The 20,534-nt window shown below is 43.4% G+C and overlaps 1 protein-coding gene across 1 annotated transcript in view; it reads left to right on the top strand.

Moving 5' to 3' along the window:
- lrrtm4l1 (leucine rich repeat transmembrane neuronal 4 like 1) overlaps positions 1–16,823 on the top strand; it is a gene marked incomplete at both ends in the record, with an annotated part of 125,967 nt that extends 109,144 nt beyond the window's left edge. The window contains one exon of the mRNA XM_083641150.1: positions 16,734–16,823. Within this exon, the coding sequence (XP_083497276.1) occupies positions 16,734–16,823 (90 nt within the window). The remainder of the gene's footprint in view (positions 1–16,733) is intronic.
- Positions 16,824–20,534: the final 3,711 nt, after the last annotated feature.

Genomic DNA, 20,534 nt, shown 5'->3' with positions numbered 1-20,534 from the left:
GCTCGAGGCCGTTCTTCTGCAGATGCACAGCATTTTTCAGCTTACTGGCCTGTAGTTGTATCAACATTGCACACCCCAATGAATCTCTCCTTTGGATAATTACACTTGTTCTTGGTGCGAAACATCGGCGGTTTCATCAAAAGTTTACAGTTCAGAATCTTTTATTTCACTTCGTATCTCCCTCTTGGTGTACTGTAAGTGCTGCAGTTACCGTCTGTCCTTTTGGCTTCTATCAGACGGCATTGGCACCTGGGGCTTTTTGTCTTGGTGACTTTCACTCTGGCAACTTTTTCTCTGTGCATCTTGAGCACACTAGAAAAGGAAAATACATTCACAACTTAGTTCACTGAAGTTACCACAGCTGCTCTCATCACCCACACTGGAGATATGTTGAATACATATGACTCACGCACAGTTTAGACAATTATTAATTGCTGCTTTGATGTGTGCTTATAAAAGCCGTGATTCAGTTTATCATGGCCAACATTGCAATTAGAGCAGTAGGAGTGCTTGTGGAGGAAGAGCGTATTCATTATATGTGATCCATTGCACTGACACATAGGTGGACAAGGTGTAACATGTGTAAAGCTTAATTAACACATTGGTTTTGATTGGCTGACATGTGTAAAGCTTAATTAACACATTGGTTTTGATTGGCTGACACCCGGCCCCCAGCTGAGGATAACACAGCAGTAATATGTCTGCGTCACAGTATTCGCAGAATGCTGTAAATTTAGGTGAAATTAATACCGGGTCACAGATTTTGCGCCCTGCTATTCTGTTAGAGCAGAATTTTATGAATGAGCGCCAAAGTTGTTTATATTTTGGAATTGCTAACCTACAGACCATATACAGTATACAGTATCCTACCTGCCGTTAAAAGATGCTGTTGCAAAAATGATACAGGCTTCAGTGTTGCCAACGTTGCGACAAGACCCCCTTGGTGACTTTATGTCTCAAAAGCGACTTTTTCTGACCATGGGAAGCAACGTTAATGTGTTCAATCCAGTGCGTTTGCCAATAAATTGGTGCGGCTGCTGCCCAAGTTTCTCTCACTTTCTCTCTCCCTGTCAGTGCTTCACACAGATACACACACAGCTACACACACAGCCACACACACAGATACACACACAGATACACACACAGATACACAGATACATACACACACACACACACACACACACACACACACACACACACACACACACACACACACAGATACACACACACACAGATACACACACAGATACACACACAGATACACACACAGCTACACACACAGATCACACACAGCTACACACACAGATACACACACACAGATACACACACAGCGCATAGCGAATCTGGCCCTGGCATCACAACGGCTACGCCATGACGTGCATTATTGGATATGCATATTACCATATGACGTCATCTAGCGCCTTCTAGTATCCTCATTTTTGCAGAACTAAAATGTAAGGCTAATTGTAAATGGCCATTATTATCAGATTCACTATTGCATCGACAACAATGTGTAGTTACTGTACAGTATAGGTGTATTTTGTCCTTGTCCATGTTGGACGGCAAACCATTTGTTGTTTCTGAAGTTGTAGTCTACTGTAATATGTTTTCTCTCTTGTCACATTAATGTTAATTTGATAATGCCCAGGCTCTTTTTCTCAGCAAATGTTTGAATTATTAAAGCATGGTTTTCAGAAGGGAGCAGAAACATTTGTGGAGATGTGTGTCTTTTTTAATGGTGCCCTATAGGCATAATGTTCATTGCCGGCATCAGGCAGCAGCTGCAGCCACCCAGAGAGCCACTCCTTTGTAAAGCAGAGGAAGGCTTAGCTGCCTCTACTTACGTGACCCTCCATAGTTTGAAAAGTTGTTGGTAAATGTTATGCCATTTAATATCACACACAGAGGGCCCTATCTTGGTACAGGCACTATCCCCTTTTTGCGCTTGCGCACCTGTTTGCGTGCCTGAACGCCTGCATTATGCTATCGTCCCTGCAGGGACGATAGCAGTCCGCCAGGCGCAAGTGTCCAGGTGTTATGGCGAGTTTTGCACCCCCGCCCGGTCTTCGCTAAACGCATCCCCACTTCATGGGAGCATATTGTAATGATTTATACAGAAATCTAACTGTTTAAAAATGATATAATTGTCTGGGTAGACGTGACCTCCCTGTTTTTTTACGTAAAAACAGCCTCGAAATATTGTGGGGATGCTATTATCGGCGGGGGTGCGGAATTGTTCACGGCACCTGCCATTGGAGGCGTGCCAAGTCATCTGTGCCCCCAAAATGCCAGCACAAACGGGATTCGTGCGGTCTTAAGCACCAGAATTATTCACAGGTGTTCCCTGGCAATGCCTGGGCGTTACATCAATCAAACCAATCAGATTCCCGTCTCGCAGTCCCTGTAATACAGTTTGCACGAGGCATGCAATATACACTGTAATTCTCCCCATGCGTAATTTGGATCTAGGCCTATCTCTATTGACTGTATATATTATCCCTATCTCACAACACCATCACATCATATACCTGTTAAAAAACATCTGTGATTTGATGCAATTTGGGTTCTTTTGTTGACTGGAAATAACGTATTTACAGCAGTAGATGTACTTTGATAACCTGTGGTTTAGTAGTTGGCATGGCATTGCTATCAATTTCCTTATTTCTTCTCTTTTACATGAGGCTGTCAACATGATTTCCCTTGTGTTTATTCATTGACTGTCAAAACAAGTCATGTGGGTAACTCTTTCTGAGCTACCGACTGTGAACCTTACCACTTACCATTCTCTACACACAGCAAATGCTGCACAACTATTAGGCTGCTTGCTCCAGATACGACTGAATTTTGAATTTGCAATACTGTAGGTAGCAAATAGTGATTATTAGTGCCTAACTACTCAGACAAGTGGCTATTACTCCCAGCATGTTATGTGATGCAGTCAGGCGGTAGTGCTGTTAAGAGCTGTCACCAGGAATTTGTGTATACACTCAAACTCTGTCTAGTAGCATTGGAACAGTCACAAAACTAGATGGCACTCAATAGACCACAAACCTCTGCCAATGCTATGTTGTCAATATATGCCAGTTCCACTTGTTTCACACCAGGGGCATTTTCACGAGTGTCTGCTGAACTGATCTGAGATCTGCCTGCTCTAACCACTTTTAAGCATCTCCCAATGGGAAGACCAACACAGAAGGAGGTGGTGAGATTCAGTCGAGGGTTCGGGTGGTCAGAAAGCTCCTCAGTGGTCCCTGGATGAAAGGAACTTAAAGGAGAATTCTGTTTTTTTTTTACAACCTGGACCTTATTTCCAGCTTTAATTATGATTTTTAACTCACCATGAAAGTTTTTTTTTATATCCATGCACTGAAACAAATAATATGTTTTGAACTGCGACCTGGAAATGACGAATATGGGGCATGTGTATAGCATGTATTTACATCCTGTAAATAGCTTATTTATGTATTTACCTTGGTGCAGTGTCCTCAGCCTGCTGTGTTTGCTGTCTCTCACATTGTTAGATAGCAGCTGCTCAGTTTGTAATCGACATGATGTTATTCCAGCTCAAATCAATATGCGCGGCCATCAAATTCAAATGCATCGTCCATAATCTCAAAATCAGATAAATATCAGCATGCTACAGGTCAACTGCTCTGAGCGCTCAACTCTGCCCTGACCCGGATTACCATGGGAAGTTATTTCCCATTAGGTCTTTCATGAATCACAAGACATTTCAATCACAGTATTTCTAGGAGTATCCTAACAATGCCAAGAAAGCATTGCCTTATTGTTTCAGAAATGTGAAATGTAATTTTTGGTGCACCTACTCCTACTATGAGAGAGAGAGAGGGGGGGGTGGGCAGAGGAGACTTCTGCTCCTAATGTGGTCGTACATCACCAGCATAAATCCAAATCATCATAAATCATAACACTCAGTCTCTCTCACACACACACACACACACACACACACACACAGGTAAACACACGTGTGTGTGTGTGTATGTGTGTGTGTACTGTACACACACATACACACTCTATCTCTCACTCCCAAACACCCACACATTTCATCAGGGAACTGCCTGGTTTGCTCCCAGCCACAACTCATTTCATCACATTTCCTCAGGGAGGTCTTTGAGTTTGAGCTCTATACCTTTAAGATCTTTGAGCTCTATTTAGATCATGGATTGCATTTCCTGCTTGCTAATGCATACATACAAAAATATCTCACTGCTTAACTTCGAATCATGTTCTTTGAGAGCCAGACTCAGGCTTAAGTGATAGGAACTTGAGGGCCAGTGAGCGCTTGTTTCGTGTAAAACATACTTTGCGTCCATTGACAGGGATGTTGTGGAGGATGAGTTGATCCCAGCTGATTTAAAGAATCATTCTGCTGCTGGGAATATGATGGTTTATTAAATCACCTACAGTGGCAGCGATCTTCAGTTGGTGCTCCATACCAAACATCTGAACTTTGTGACACCATAAGTGACATTGCTCTAGAGAAGCTGATGCTATCTTGTTTATTAAGAGGTTGGATTGGTTTAAGATAAGTTAATGGATAAGTTCCTTCCATCGGCGGGGGTGAAGAGGTAAAAAGTGAATTTTCTTGAGTTGGCGCAAATGAAGGCGTGTCCAAGTCGTTTCCTAATTTGACGGTGCAGATTTGCTCCTTTGTGCCACATGCACAGCTGGCCTGTGTATGCTGTCTATATTAGGGGTGCACCGATCGATCGGCAAGCAATCTGTATCGGCCGATTTTGACCTCAAATATGTGATCGGCTGATTGCCGATTTTTTTTTTGTGTGTGTTTAAAAAAAAAAAAAAAAAAGCCCTATCACTAATCAGGCTTTCCAACGATATAAAATACAATGCAATTGGTATTATTAAAGGGGAGAAATAATCGACCGAAATAACGTTTCCAAACTTTTTTTGAGGAGTTTATATAGGCCTATCGGTGATCGGTAATCGGTGATCGGTGGATGATCGGTTGGGCAGATATTTCCCATAGGCGATCGGCAATTGTGATCGGTGGCAAAAAACGTGATCGGTGCACCCCTAGTCTATACTGTATGCTGGCTATACAGATTACATGCATGTTGTGCATACATGCTTACTGCCTGCTTGCATTTATTAGTATCCTGCAGATTTCTGAACCCTGTCATTGCAGACTTTGCATTTTCAGCCCAAGCCATAACGCATGACTCAAGGCAAAATATTGCACTTGCTGTCCAGATTTATATATTCATGCTCCCAGCATTAATATTAATGTGGACATTTATTCTTTATGTCTTTAAGCGGAGGTGGGGATGCATTTCAAGGGAAGAAAAAAAGATGTGCAGTTTCGTATGCATACTGTATGTTACTGTATCTACCTTTGATGTTATACTATAGGCATGAGATATTCTCCCAGACAACGGTGGAATAAACTATTAAGAGGGAGAAGAAAGATAAGAAATGGATTATGTTTGTTTTGATGATCGGGCCTAACTGCTCTGACCTTATTCACAGCAAGGGCGATTTGAAAACAAACTAGAGGGGTTTAATGAATTGCCTTTTCACAGAAAATTAGCAGGGAGTCGTGCTCTTTTTCCTTTGGCTTCCTTAGTTTTACTATATTCAAGTGATGACCCCAACTGCTCCATGTCAGCTTCCCTGAATGGATATCTTTGTTTACATTGGCTTTTGTAGCTTCTGTATGTTGCCTTTAGCACCAAGTTTTAGAAGGTAGAGGCTGTGCTTACAAGCAAATGATTTGCTGCACTTGTGACAACAAGCGTTGTGAGCATCAAGTAGCAGAGCCATGTAGATATGAGTCCCCACATCTCCATTCACTCCAATGGACCAGTTTTTTACTCTCAAGAGTTCCAGGAAGTAAGGTCCTGGATTAAGCAGCACTGTCGAGTTGCAGCAAAATGGACAGTTTGTGTTGTACTCTGAAAGGGTTTTTCCCCCCTTGAATCAAATTGTACATTATCAGCTTTATTTTAACATGCAAAAGTAGCGCGAGACCCATTCCTGGCTGTTCATTGGCTAATGAGTCTCGCATTTTGGTCCTCCGCTGACGCCACTCTCTCTCTAGAGGACACTATCAAGTAGGTATAGAGTAGTCTCTCCACAGACTCAAATATTATGTTGAATCGCTGCGCTCCGCACACTACATACTGAGTCTGTGCCACTTCACTGCCACTGCTGGGGTTTGAGGGCGCGTCTAGGGGGGTGAAATTGAATGAGTGACAGGTCGTAGCACCAATGAGAGAGCGGTTTGAAAAATGGGCTGCATGCCGTCACTGATCGCAAAGTCGTTACTGATTGGTGAAGACTGAATCCACCACTGGCCAATCACTGCCCAAGTGAACGGTTCACTTCCGACCCCAGCCGGCTGAGGGGAAGCGTCTCAGACCCAGAGAGAGATCTGCAGCATGCAGTAACGTAGTGTATCAGACCCAGAGAGAGATCTGCAGCATGCAGTAACGTAGTGTATCAGAACCAGAGAGAGATCTGCAGCATGCAGTAACATAGTGTATCAGACCCAGAGAGAGATCTGCAGCATGCAGTAACGTAGTGTATCAGACCCAGAGAGAGATGTGCAGCATGCAGTAACATAGTGTATCAGACCCAGAGAGAGATCTGCAGCATGCAGTAACGTAGTGTATCAGACCCAGAGAGAGATGTGCAGCATGCAGTAACATAGTGTATCAGACCCAGAGAGAGATGTGCAGCATGCAGTAACGTAGTGTATCAGACCCAGAGAGTGATCTGCAGCATGCAGTAACGTAGTGTATCAGACCCAGAGAGAGATCTGCAGCATGCAGTAACGTAGTGTATCAGACCCAGAGAGAGATGTGCAGCATGCAGTAACGTAGTGTATCAGACCCAGAGAGAGATCTGCAGCATGCAGTAACATAGTGTATCAGACCCAGAGAGAGATCTGCAGCATGCAGTAACATAGTGTATCAGACCCAGAGAGAGATGTGCAGCATGCAGTAACATAGTGTATCAGACCCAGAGAGAGATGTGCAGCATGCAGTAACGTAGTGTATCAGACCCAGAGAGAGATCTGCAGCATGCAGTAACGTAGTGTATCAGACCCAGAGAGAGATCTGCAGCATGCAGTAACGTAGTGTATCAGACCCAGAGAGAGATGTGCAGCATGCAGTAACGTAGTGTATCAGACCCAGAGAGAGATCTGCAGCATGCAGTAACATAGTGTATCAGACCCAGAGAGAGATCTGCAGCATGCAGTAACGTAGTGTATCAGACCCAGAGAGAGATCTGCAGCATGCTGTAACGTAGTGTATCAGACCCAGAGAGAGATCTGCAGCATGCAGTAACATAGTGTATCAGACCCAGAGAGAGATCTGCAGCATGCAGTAACGTAGTGTATCAGACCCAGAGAGAGATCTGCAGCATGCAGTAACGTAGTGTATCAGACCCAGAGAGAGATCTGCAGCATGCAGTAACGTAGTGTATCAGACCCAGAGAGAGATCTGCAGCATGCAGTAACATAGTGTATCAGACCCAGAGAGAGCTCTGCAGCATGCAGTAACATAGTGTATCAGACCCAGAGAGAGATCTGCAGCATGCAGTAACATATGTATCAGACCCAGAGAGAGCTCTGCAGCATGCAGTAACATAGTGTATCAGACCCAGAGAGAGATCTGCAGCATGCAGTAACGTAGTGTATCATACCCAGAGAGAGATCTGCAGCGTGCAGTAACATAGTGTATCAGCGTAAGAACTCTCATGGGTCTGTCTATAGGACTTTTCACACTACACTTAGCCGGGGTTAAGTGATTCTCTTAGCCGGGGTTAAGTGAGTCTTTTAAGTGAGACTTTTCTTATCCTTTGATGGGGAAAGACGGTACCAATTCAGCTTCAGAAGAGAGGACAGGCAAACGGTGGGGTGGGGAGATGCAATGGGCTAATTGGAGCCCAGAGTGGAGAGAGTGGCTGGTCTGTTTCTTCCAGCTCCCCTGACAGAAATCAAACTAATTACATCATGTTTGCATCCCGCTAATTAGCACCCTAATGAAGACTACTGAGGAGGGGGATGAGAGATGGGGCAGCTCTGGACTCTCCCAGGAGAACGTGTAACCTGTTTATTGAAAGGACTTTGTCTTGGAAGTAGTCACTCTTTGTGGGGAATAACTACAGGTTCTCTCTTACAGCTATGGAACGTTGTCCTTAATTGCCTCTCTTCTCTCCTCTGTGTCCTCTAGGCCAGTGGTTCTCAACTGATCTAGCCTCATGACCCACATTTTCCCTTAGTCATTAAGTCACCACCCACATTTCAGATTGATTTTTTAGGCCTATATGCTGTTTAAAAATTGAATTGTAAATATAAAATAAAAAGGCACATTGAATTAAAAAAAAAGAACGTGGAGGCCTCCGCGAAGTGCATTAAAATCGTTTAGCGCACACCTAGGAGTTTGATTAACCTGCTTATGAAGCTTTGCAATCAAAATCTAAAGGTTTTAACAAGCCATAACTCTGTTTACCTATTCACCTTATGCAGCCCCGCCCACTTGACCCATTGTATCGCGACTTCCTGTTCAAAACGCCGGCTGTTTTACCTGCTCAAACTAGTCTGACTCACCTGGTCAAACCTAGTTGAACTCACATTATGAGTCAGACTAGGTTTATGAGTCACAGGAAGTGTAAATACAATCTTAAATACACTTCCTGTTAGTCTCTCAAGGTAAGGTGAATAAACACCTGGGAAACGGACAAAGACCTAATCATTACTGTACCTTCCCGTCAGCTTGTCATGCAATCTAAACATTGTTCACTGGTCCAGCAAATAGGATGAACCTTGGATCTGAGCCGGTATGGTTTAGGAATCTAGACCGCTCAGCTCATTAAGAACCCTTTGGCTCAGCTGAGCCAGAAAGCTAAGGTTAATAGTTATCCTCGCAATTTTCAAAGTCAATAACACTGCATACGGTTGACAAGCAGGAACTATAATTTAAATTATGTTTAACAACAAGACAAGTCAGTTGTCCAGCCACATTATTGTCCCGAAATCAATATGAAGATTTTGACGGACGATGAGATAGGCTCTGTCGGCCTGAAGTAGCGAGTCGAATAACGTTGCTGTGCTGTTTACTTAAACAGCTGTGTACGTTGGGTAGCGGATTAATTTAGAACATGTGATTAGACTTGAGCCGGACTACGTGTGCGTTAAACGATTTTAACGTAGCCAATCAGAAAAAAGTATTCACCCAGACCATGGTATAAAGTTTATACTATAAATGCCTATATAAGTTAAACTGGTGATGCTCTTTTCCGAATGGTCTAATAATAATAATAATAAACATGGGTTTTCTATAGCGCTTTTCAAGGACTCAAAGACGCTTTACAAAAAGAAACTCTAAAGGGGCGGGGACGACGTAAGTGCAACAGACAGTCAGACAATCAGGTCTAGGCCTGGAGTTTGTAGTTGTAAAGTTTCATGAGGCTGTGATTATCCTAGAGTTCACAATACGTCATTTGATACAGTGAGGTCAAGTTTAAACAAATTGTCTCACTCCAATGAAATGGCTAGTATAGGTACTAACATCACACATGAATACAATTGGGCTAATTGAATCCACAATCCACAAGAGTCTCAGCTTTCCAGTCATACCCAATTTATGCAATTCCAAGACTGTTTAGGGAGCCCAGTATGCAGAAATATTCAAAAAGGATAGGCAAAAACAACACATTACTGCATGCAAACATGTTTTTGAAAAGAAAAATGCATGGGATTACAGTAGCATAATGTGGGCATGTCTGTAAGGTGGCGTCTTGTAGGAACCAGATATGTTGAGATGAGAGGTCAAAGGATGCCTTTGAAAATGGCCATTCCAGTTTTTCCCCTTGCCAAAATTTAGCCAAACTTTAGCCAAAATTTAGCCAAACTTTAGCCAAACTTTAGCCAAACTTTAGCCAAACTTTAGCCAAAATTTAGCCAAAATTTAGCCAAACTTTAGCCAAACTTGAGCCAAACTTTGGAGCGTTATTTATCCCCCTCTCGGAAAGGCTATGACATGGTTGGTACCAATGGATGCCTTAGGTGTTCTAGTTTCATATCATACCAGTATCTTCACTCTGGCTTTAAACATGAGCCTGTGACATCCTCTAGTTTCATATCATACCAGTATCTTCACTCTGGCTTTAAACATGAGCCTGTGACATGCTCTAGTTTCATATCATACCAGTATCTTCACTCTGGATTTAAACATGAGCCTGTGACATGCTCTAGTTTCATATCATACCAGTATCTTCACTCTGGCTTTAAACATGAGCCTGTGACATGCTCTAGTTTCATATCATACCAGTATCTTCACTCTGGATTTAAACATGAGCCTGTGACATCCTCTAGTTTCATATCATACCAGTATCTTCACTCTGGCTTTAAACATGAGCCTGTGACATGCTCTAGTTTCATATCATACCAGTATCTTCACTCTGGCTTTAAACATGAGCCTGTGACATGCTCTAGTTTCATATCATACCAGTATCTTCACTCTGGCTTTAAACATGAGCCTGTGACATGCTCTAGTTTCATATCATACCAGTATCTTCACTCTGGCTTTAAACATGAGCCTGTGACATGCTCTAGTTTCATATCATACCAGTATCTTCACTCTGGCTTTAAACATGAGCCTGTGACATCCTCTAGTTTCATATCATACCAGTATCTTCACTCTGGATTTAAACATGAGCCTGTGACATGCTCTAGTTTCATATCATACCAGTATCTTCACTCTGGCTTTAAACATGAGCCTGTGACATCCTCTAGTTTCATATCATACCAGTATCTTCACTCTGGCTTTAAACATGAGCCTGTGACATGCTCTAGTTTCATATCATACCAGTATCTTCACTCTGGCTTTAAACATGAGCCTGTGACATGCTCTAGTTTCATATCATACCAGTATCTTCACTCTGGCTTTAAACATGAGCCTGTGACATCCTCTAGTTTCATATCATACCAGTATCTTCACTCTGGCTTTAAACATGAGCCTGTGACATCCTCTAGTTTCATATCATACCAGTATCTTCACTCTGGCTTTAAACATGAGCCTGTGACATCCTCTAGTTTCATATCATACCAGTATCTTCACTCTGGCTTTAAACATGAGCCTGTGACATGCTCTAGTTTCATATCATACCAGTATCTTCACTCTGGCTTTAAACATGAGCCTGTGACATGCTCTAGTTTCATATCATACCAGTATCTTCACTCTGGCTTTAAACATGAGCCTGTGACATGCTCTAGTTTCATATCATACCAGTATCTTCACTCTGGATTTAAACATGAGCCTGTGACATGCTCTAGTTTCATATCATACCAGTATCTTCACTCTGGCTTTAAACATGAGCCTGTGACATGCTCTAGTTTCATATCATACCAGTATCTTCACTCTGGATTTAAACATGAGCCTGTGACATCCTCTGCAAGACAGTCATGTTGGCCGCAACAAGAACTTTTCTTAATGCACACATCCGCAACCCACCCAAAATGGCCCCACGACCCACTTTTGGGTCACGACCCACCAGTTTGAGAACCACTGCTCTGGGCGATGAAATCAAGTTGGGTCTACTAAATGTGATATTTGTGTGAATGTTACGCGGTTGGAGTGGATGTGTGTTTGTAGCCTGTATTGATGTTTGTCTCTGCTCACTGATCCTCTCCAGGCCCCTCCCCCTACTGTGGCACCTGTGCGGTAGAGCACAGGTGTACTCACTCTGCCAATCAAGGAGCTACATCTTAAAACCCTGGCAGTCAGGGCCAGTGGGCCACTGTGACATTGTGTGCTGCGTGTTGCTGGTTACCAATCCTTGTTGTGTCCCGGCTTCGATAGAACTCTTGACTCTCAGTCTGAGCGTGTGCTAACTTTGACTCTCTTCTAGAGAGTGTGTTCATTCTATTTGTTGTTAACTTTAGATTTTGTGTTAAACATTCTTCCTTTGTTTGAGGACGTAGTCCTCAGTTGGTGTTACTTTTTATTTAACCTTAATTGGATCATAAACACTGATTATTGTGAATCTCAATTCTCCCTGCCTCCTTTGTCCCCTGGTTTACTGGTTTAATCATGTGGTCAAACTTGGGAATATCACAGTGAATTTGATGACAATCAGAGGGATTAGCCTATAATGCATTTTGTTATTAGGATCTGTTGGTGTTTTAAAAAAAAAAGACACTTGGACTGATGGAGTCACTAATAATTAAAAATCCTACATCACAAGTTGACAAAACTTGGAGACATGAAACATCCTGATGATTATTGTCCCAAGGTTCATCATTCGTGGGGGACAACATATTTACAGTCTGGTATTACAACATATTTACAGTCTGGTATTACTGGTCATTTACAGTCTGGTATTACAACATATTTACAGTCTGGTATTACTGGTCATTTCACACACTCAGGTGTGTGACTTTACCTTTACTTACTGTAACAAGCACAGATCCATCCTGTGCAGGTCTGCCACGGCATGTCCTCAACTGACACACTGCAGCATGGTCAAACCACCTCATTCAACTGACACACTGCAGCATGGTCAAACCACCTCATTCAACTGACACACTGCAGCATGGTCAAACCACCTCATTCAACTGACACACTGCAGCATGGTCAAACCACCTCATTCAACTGACACACTGCAGCATGGTCAAACCACCTCATTCCACCAAATGCTACTTAAACACCGGAAGATAAAGTTTGAAGGGCAGCTAAAGATGTGTTACGGTCTATAAATCCCACGGTGAGTTTAGAGCAGATTGTGCTTTCACTTTTGTTTTCAAACCGAGGATTGTTGGATTGAGCTCCAAGCTGCTGGTCTGCTGTGCTTCTGCACATGACAGACAGGACATCATCAGGTGCATCAGAGCTCCAAGCTGCTGGTCTGCTGTGCTTCTGCACATGACAGACAGGACATCATCAGGTGCATCAGAGCTCCAAGCTGCTGGTCTGCTGTGCTTCTGCACATGACAGACAGGACATCATCAGGTGCATCAGAGCTCCAAGCTGCTGGTCTGCTGTGCTTCTGCACATGACAGACAGGACATCATCAGGTGCATCAGAGCTCCAAGCTGCTGGTCTGCTGTGCTTCTGCACATGACAGACAGGACATCATCAGGTGCATCAGAGCTCCAAGCTGCTGGTCTGCTGTGCTTCTGCACATGACAGACAGGACATCATCAGGTGCATCAGAGCTCCAAGCTGCTGGTCTGCTGTGCTTCTGCACATGACAGACAGGACATCATCAGGTGCATCAGAGATCACTTTACTCTGTCCATTTCTATACACTGACCAACTTTGGACTTTGTGCCTCAGTATGGGAAACAGTGCATCTCAGAGTGAAAGACACCCTCTAGAGCAGATCTGTATACGGCCCGCGGGCCAGAAGCGGTCCTCATGATGGTTCTGCCTGGCCCGGGAGGTCTCCGGACATACATACATACATACATACAGTACAACTCTCCAATGATAGTAGTATGAATGGCCTGCATTTATATAGCGCTTTTATCCGAAGCGCTTTACAATCAGTAGGTACATTCACCCATTCACACACCGATGGTGGCAGGCTACCATCAGGAGCAATTTGGGGTTCAGTATCTTGCCCAAGGACACTTCGACATGCAGACTGGAGGAGGCGGGAATCGAACCGCCGACCTCTTTTATCCAAAGCGATTAGTGGACAGCCCGCTCTACCTCCTGAGCTACAGCCGCTAGTATGAATCACAACAATCAATCAAGAGCAGTTGGTTGGTGTTGTAATGGTTCATGCACCTTCCACTTTGGGCAGAAAGTGTTAATCACATTGATTACATATAATCAATTTCAGTGTTTGTGTTTTCCCCAGAACCTCTCAACTCTCTCACAAACAAAGTTCAACACAGTCGGGGCATTTGCGAAAGCTGGCTTCTCAAATTCGAATAATTGTGATCCTCGCTATCTGATTTTGATTTAATGAAGCTGGTTTCCCAGTCGCTCTGTCAATCATATTATGCAACACGGACAGATCCCAGGCAGACGCTTTGAGATAAGAGAAGACGAAACTATTGATCACCACGGGGGAAATTATGGCATTGCAGCAGTCAAAGTAAAATGATTCAGCAGGGAAACTTAATTAGAATATTATGCGCACAACTTGACAACAAACTATAACCGCAAAGAAGTAACACTGTTTCTGCATGTATCACCGTCCTGTCATTAAAGTGGTCACATACTTTTCATTGATAAAGTATTGTGTCATCATCACAGTGAGTTTCTGAAAGTGTTTCTGCTTACAAAGTCACCCTCAATCAATCTACCAATTACTCTGGAAATCATATGAAAGAATTTCAATGCACTTAAAGGAACACTCCGCCCATTTTCAACCAGCTTTGTATCATTAGAACATCAGTAGTATATCAGAAAACTGTAAACGGTTTTGAAGTCTGTCATTTAATTTGACAGTTATTGAGTGTTAAAGTGTGGACCAGTGACATCACTGGTCCACACTAACTCAAATTAATAACTCATTAACTCAAATAAACTCTCAATAACTGTCAAACTATTCATCATTCATCTAGTGAATGTACTGCAATAGTACATTTCATTCATTCTTGATAACCAGAGTATCATAATGTGTGCTAACTATTTCATAAGCTACAGGGTGGAAAAACATTTGCTGCTTCTTACAATCTGTTCCCCCATGTTCACGGTACCCTCAAGAAATGGTAATGCCGTTTTTCAGAGAGCCGACTGGTGAGGAGGAAGCCTTTCAGATGTGATAGTCTGCTCCGAAGCAGGCATAGGCATGCAGCCAACAGTCAGTTACCATGGTGATCTACCTCACTTTAAATTGAGCCACTGTTGTGAGACCAAAAAGTCAGGGCTAAAGCCCGAAGTTAGCTCGGCTCGCTAACTCCATGGTCTCGCTTCGTGAGACGGGCCCAGCTAGGTCTCTTATGTTTGTGTGTTTGTATGCGTCAGTCATTCTGTGCTGTGTGAGAGTTTACGTGGAAGTATGTGTGCATGTTGTTTGCACAGCAATGCAGCCCGTGTTGTTTTCTTCGTTTTTTGGGGTTCTGTTGAAACTGTCCAGGGTTACATGACGGTTTGTTCTGCCTCCTCGCTTGACTCCTCTCTACCTGTGAGGTAGCCTAGAGCGACGAGTGAAGGCATGTCAGCCTGTTAGATAAGCGTTCAAAGTTCTGCTCTGGGCGTACCACAGAACACTGATCTGCCTTTCAGCTGACAACCATCTCAGCCCTGGCAGCCAGACCTTAGGCCCACTTAGTTCTTGGCAGACACAGAACGCTTTAATAGAAATTCTTTAGACTGAACTCAAAGAAAGAGACGCACATCTGTGTTGTGGGTTTACTTGAAGCGCAGACCCAAACGGGCTCTTTTTAAAAGGTTAAATCATAAACGAGCTTGCATACGTGGGCTGAGTGTGCCTGAGTTTGCAGACGAATTCAAAGCTTGTGACTCCCAATGAAAGCAAAAGTCCAAATCTCTCTCACTAATTCACTAATTTGCAACAAGCTGGAGCGTCTGGCATTTAAAGGTCCCATATTATTCGCCAATATTATTATTATTATCCCCGTCACACAGAATAGTCAGAGTGGCGCAGCAACAGAGAGTGCTGCATATCAAGGGAGGGAAAAGAGGTGACTGTGGCTTTACACATGATTGCCAATTTGCTCTTTGCTCACGGTGAGATGAGGAGGCGCAGCAGAGCCGAGCGCCGAGGCACAAAGCGAGAAGGAAAAAGCACAACGCTTCAAGTCATCAAGAAGCATGAAGGGTAGATAGCGAAGCAGGCCATTTGAAAAGCATCCGTTGCATCCTTTCCTAAACGATGTGCACAACGGACAAGGTGGCGCCACCCGGAGGCTGGGCATCAGGAAAACAATGGTTCAGCTGGCACCGAATGATTTGACCGGCGCAGTGTGGCAGCTTAAGTCGCCACACCCTGGGCACCCACGCGCAACGCACCATTGACTCTGCTTTGTGCCATGCTGCACCGTGGGCCATTGATTCACAACATTGTTATTATTTCAATTATAATTTCAAAGTTAACGATCATATTAACGACACAAAATGTATTCATAACAAAACAAATCATGTGGCACGTTCCTATTCTGACACATTACATCTTTTTAAACACATTTAATGAAAAGTGCAAAATATGTGCCCCCCCCCCCCCCCCCCCGCATGCCTCTAATCTAATAGGTTGGTTTTTCAGCTATTGTTTAGAGATAATAATTTAATAATAATAATAATTCAGATAGTGATCATTGTACACAATACGCACAAAATTACCATTAACCCCAGGCATTAACCCCCCCTCTCTATCTAAAATACCTCTCTATTTGTCTGTGATAAAATGTTAATGCAAGCAAGTTCAGTTGAACAAAACGGCTTGTTTTGATTTAATCATCTCAACTTTAATTAACGTTTCCTAAATGAACAATTGCCAGGGTCCTTGTGTTGGGCTTTCATTTGAACAACTCTGTTAGACATTCGAGAACACGCTCTACCTCAACCTTCTGAGCCATCTAAGTACGGGGGATTTCATCATCTGCTTAATTGCCTCCCCTAATTTGCTTAATGCTCGCATTGTCACAATCCCATTGTACTGTTATCAAATTACTGGCCACTGTAATTAACTTTACGGTGTAAACACTGCAACTGCCCTGGACCAGCTGTCAAATGGTTTTGAACTTTGTTGTCTCTGTTCTTGCCTTCCAGAATGAGTACACGTGTCCACGCCCGCTACCAGGTGCCTGGCTCGGAGACGTGCCGACCATCCACTCACTAACTAGAAAGGAACTGCTTTGAATGGAGCAGCAGACCACACTGAAGCAGGGATACAGAGAGAGAGAGAGAGAGAGACCCAGCCCGACCCTATACTCCCCGAACATCTTTTACATCCAAGGATACAGTCAAATGGCACTCCGTGATCCGAGAACCGTGAGCGTCGTCCAATCTTGGACCAAGATAAACAAGAAGAGATACTACTGTTCCACCCCCCCCCCCCCCCCCCCTGTTTGTTTTTCTGAAGATTTTCTGTTATTTGGCCTGTGGTCTTTGGTCGTCAGCTTTGCTAGATTCCATCTCGTGTTATCATTACGTAAACACTGACACGCCGTTTTGTTGTTGTGGGAATGGAGTTTTACGGTGAGTGGCAGAACCTTGGAAGCCAATGGAAGGTTGTATCTAAACTACGGGAGCTTACGGACCACATCGACTCCTTGTCTCCATGGCTTTGTTTAACCGCAGACAAAAGACTGTACAAACTTAAGAGGCTTTAAAAAGTGTTAACTGAGCCATGAATCATTAATGAACACACACACACACACACACACACACACACACACGGAACAAGTAGCTGTGACTGCTCTGCTAGCTGTGTATAATTTAAAGTGAGTTTGACATCTCTCAATGCCCGGCGAAGTCTTTACGCATCTTTTCATCTTCCCAGATTTTTTCCGAGGAGGATCCATCAAAGACCACTATGATGTTAAACATGCCCTCATCGGAGCGCAGGATGCTTTTCAGTGTACCTGTCAGTTCCAGTTCACTATTGGCCGACAGTATCTGATTTCATCCAGCTCCCTCGGGGGGGAATCAAGTCAATAGCTGGAGGAGTGTTTGAAGTCTGAGAAAAGCTGCCTGAAAAAAGAAACCCATGCTCCTGCCAATGGAATTCAGTGGATATTCTGTTTTTTTTTCTTCTTTTTTTTTTTTTTTCTTTTTTTCTTTTTTTCTTGGTGTCAAGCCTCTACTACTACCTAGTTTCACTTGGAGGAAAGAGGGGCAGAGCAGAAGCAAAAGGGAAGGGTTCCTCTCCAGGTCGAAATGTAATTTTCTGAAATGATACAGTTGTTAATATGTTGTACTTAACGAATATGTGTTTCTACCATTTTCAACACCAAATACCAAATAGCCAAATGGATCTTTTGGCTGTTGCCTCTCCCAAACCCCTGGGGTCTGGGGAGAACTTTGTCACATTTATCTATTTCTGTCCAATTTATTAAAGAGGTTGTAGTGGATCCAGAATTATTTCTTATAATCAGTCAACATTTTCAAAAAGCCTCAACTTCTCTTATGTCCAGCCAACTCAATCGCCAGAATAAAATGTTGACATTTTACATGTCTGAAAACCACCAGGGTATCATCGTATGTACAATATCAACGGACATTTGAAACAAAACGCTGGTTAATTTGAAAAGCGTGTTGTTGTCGTCGCAAATAAAACAACTTTGGTTACGTTTAAGCAACAGAGCAACTTGGTTATGTTACGAAAGCAATTTGGAACTTAAGGTTATGGTTTGTGTTAAAACCAAAAGTAAAAACACAACATGCTTCATTCAGGAGTCGAACCTGCCCTCTCTCCCTTGTAAGACGGAGATGCTACAGGTCCACTAATTACACCGTTTCGCCCTTAGGCTCCAGCGACCTACTTCAACATGAGACACACCTTAGACTATATGACATGTACTGTATAACGTTAATATTCGCGTATCTAGAAACGTGAAAAGCAATTTTTTTTTTGTTCAGAAATGTTCCTAATATTGTACATTTTCCTGCATAAATGTACAATGCCGACATGTCCTGGCGACTGGGCTGGTCCAGCAGTGAAGCAGCTTTCATGTGTGTGATGTGTATGTCTTTGTGAAGAGGTGATCTTGCAGTGACATCGTCTTCAGGAGGAAGATTCTGTCTGAAAGGTCACTTTGATCACTGCTTACATCCTATGACTTTTGTTGATTTCATTCTCTGTCAACCTTTCTCATCTTCCTCAAATGACGGCACTATATTTCCCTGAAGTGAGACTGCAAAATGTTTCCGTGCACGTGTTTGCGCGTGCCTGTGTTTTTCATATGTAATCAATTCTGAATTATATTTGAGGGGCATTGAGTTGTGAATTGTTTGTTTCATCTTCAAACACCTATTAGATTTCTACACTGGAAAAAGGTAATTTTCTATTGTAAATGTCTGCCCCCCCGACCCCCCCCCCTCAATTTATTGATATTTAGTAATCAGCTGTATTATTTGTTCACTTTAAACAGTCTGTTTTATAATAATAATAAAAAAATGACTTTATTGGTGAGCAATATGAAATGGTCAAATTAAAACATGCATTACTCATTTTTTGTGTTCAAGGTTTATATTGGAATTAAACGTTATCTCAGTGTGTGTGTGTGTGTGTGTGTGTGTGTGTGTGTGTGTGTGTGTGTGTGTGTGTGTGTGTGTGTGTGTGTGTTCACCTTCTCCACGGTGAGGTAATGGGGTCACACACATTCTGTCTTTTTGAAGTGTGTCTTATTCCCCACAGATCTGCAGTGATGAGGCTGTCAGTTCAACATTAGCCTCATTAATTTAAATAGCCCAACATTGATCTCTGTTCAACCATTCAGTTCATGGTGACACTCAGTGTGGCTTCATGGGGACACTCAGCGTGGGCTTCATGGTGACACTCAGTGTGGCTTCATGGGTGACACTCAGTGTGGGCTTCTTGGGGACACTCAGTGTGGGCTTCATGGTGACACTCAGTGTGGGCTTCATGGTGACACTCAGTGTGGGCGCTGGTCTGCTCCACCACTCGTGCTTCTTGTGCAATGTGTTGCATATTTCAAGAAGAAAGCCAATATGGTGAGTTTCCTCCATGTTCCCTCGTCATGTCAAGCTGTCAGCTCAGAGGTCCAGATGGCCAGTCTGCCCGACGCGTCCTGTGGAGTTTTCACACACACCTATCCCTCTTCTAACGACTCCATCTCGCCTTCACACCTCTCTGTCTGCTGCTCACAACGCACTGGCTTTGCTGTCTTGCCTTCATGCTCCTACTTTGAGCCCGTCTGTTCCATCTCTGGGCTGTATATCCTCTCTGTCTCTCGCATATCTCTTTGTCTCTCTTTCATACATGCCTCTCTGCACTTGTGTATTCCCTTCGCCCTCTCTATCTGTCTTATTCCCCTGCCGTGTTCTATGATCTTCCCAACTCCACCTCTATCTCTGGCACTGCATGTGCAATGGCAATGCAGACAGGCAGGCAGGCAGCGCTGTATGCCTGTGAGCAGCCCCCCCCTTTCCCCTCTCCTGCTCTCTCCTCTTGCTCCTTCCCCACCTCCTATACCCTCCAACATCTCCCATTCCCTCCCCACCCCACCACTCTCTCACATTCCCCCTGCTCTCCTCCCTTCTCCTGCTCTCTCCTCTGCTCTATCCTTCATTTCTGTATTTTCTATATTTCTCTATCAATTGTTCAAAATGTTATCTTTATTCTGTATATTCTTGCTACTGTTGTGTCAGCTAGAATTAGCTAGACATATTTTCTGTGAAGCCCTCTGAGACATGCTTGTGAATTAGGGCTATATAAATAAATTTGACTTGACTTGACTAGCAGCCACTCTGCATTATGCCTGTGAGCAGCCACTCTGCATTATACCTGTGAGCAGCCACTCTGCATTATACCTGTGAGCAGCCACTCTGCATTATGCCTGTGAGCAGCCACTCTGCATTATGCCTGTGAGCAGCCACTCTGCATTA

The sequence above is a fragment of the Poromitra crassiceps genome (genome assembly GCF_964638095.1).
Source record: "Poromitra crassiceps genome assembly, chromosome: 8".
NCBI lineage: Eukaryota > Metazoa > Chordata > Actinopteri > Beryciformes > Melamphaidae > Poromitra > Poromitra crassiceps.
Note: the sequence above shows the minus strand (reverse complement) of the source record. Positions and strands in the feature narration are given on the sequence as shown.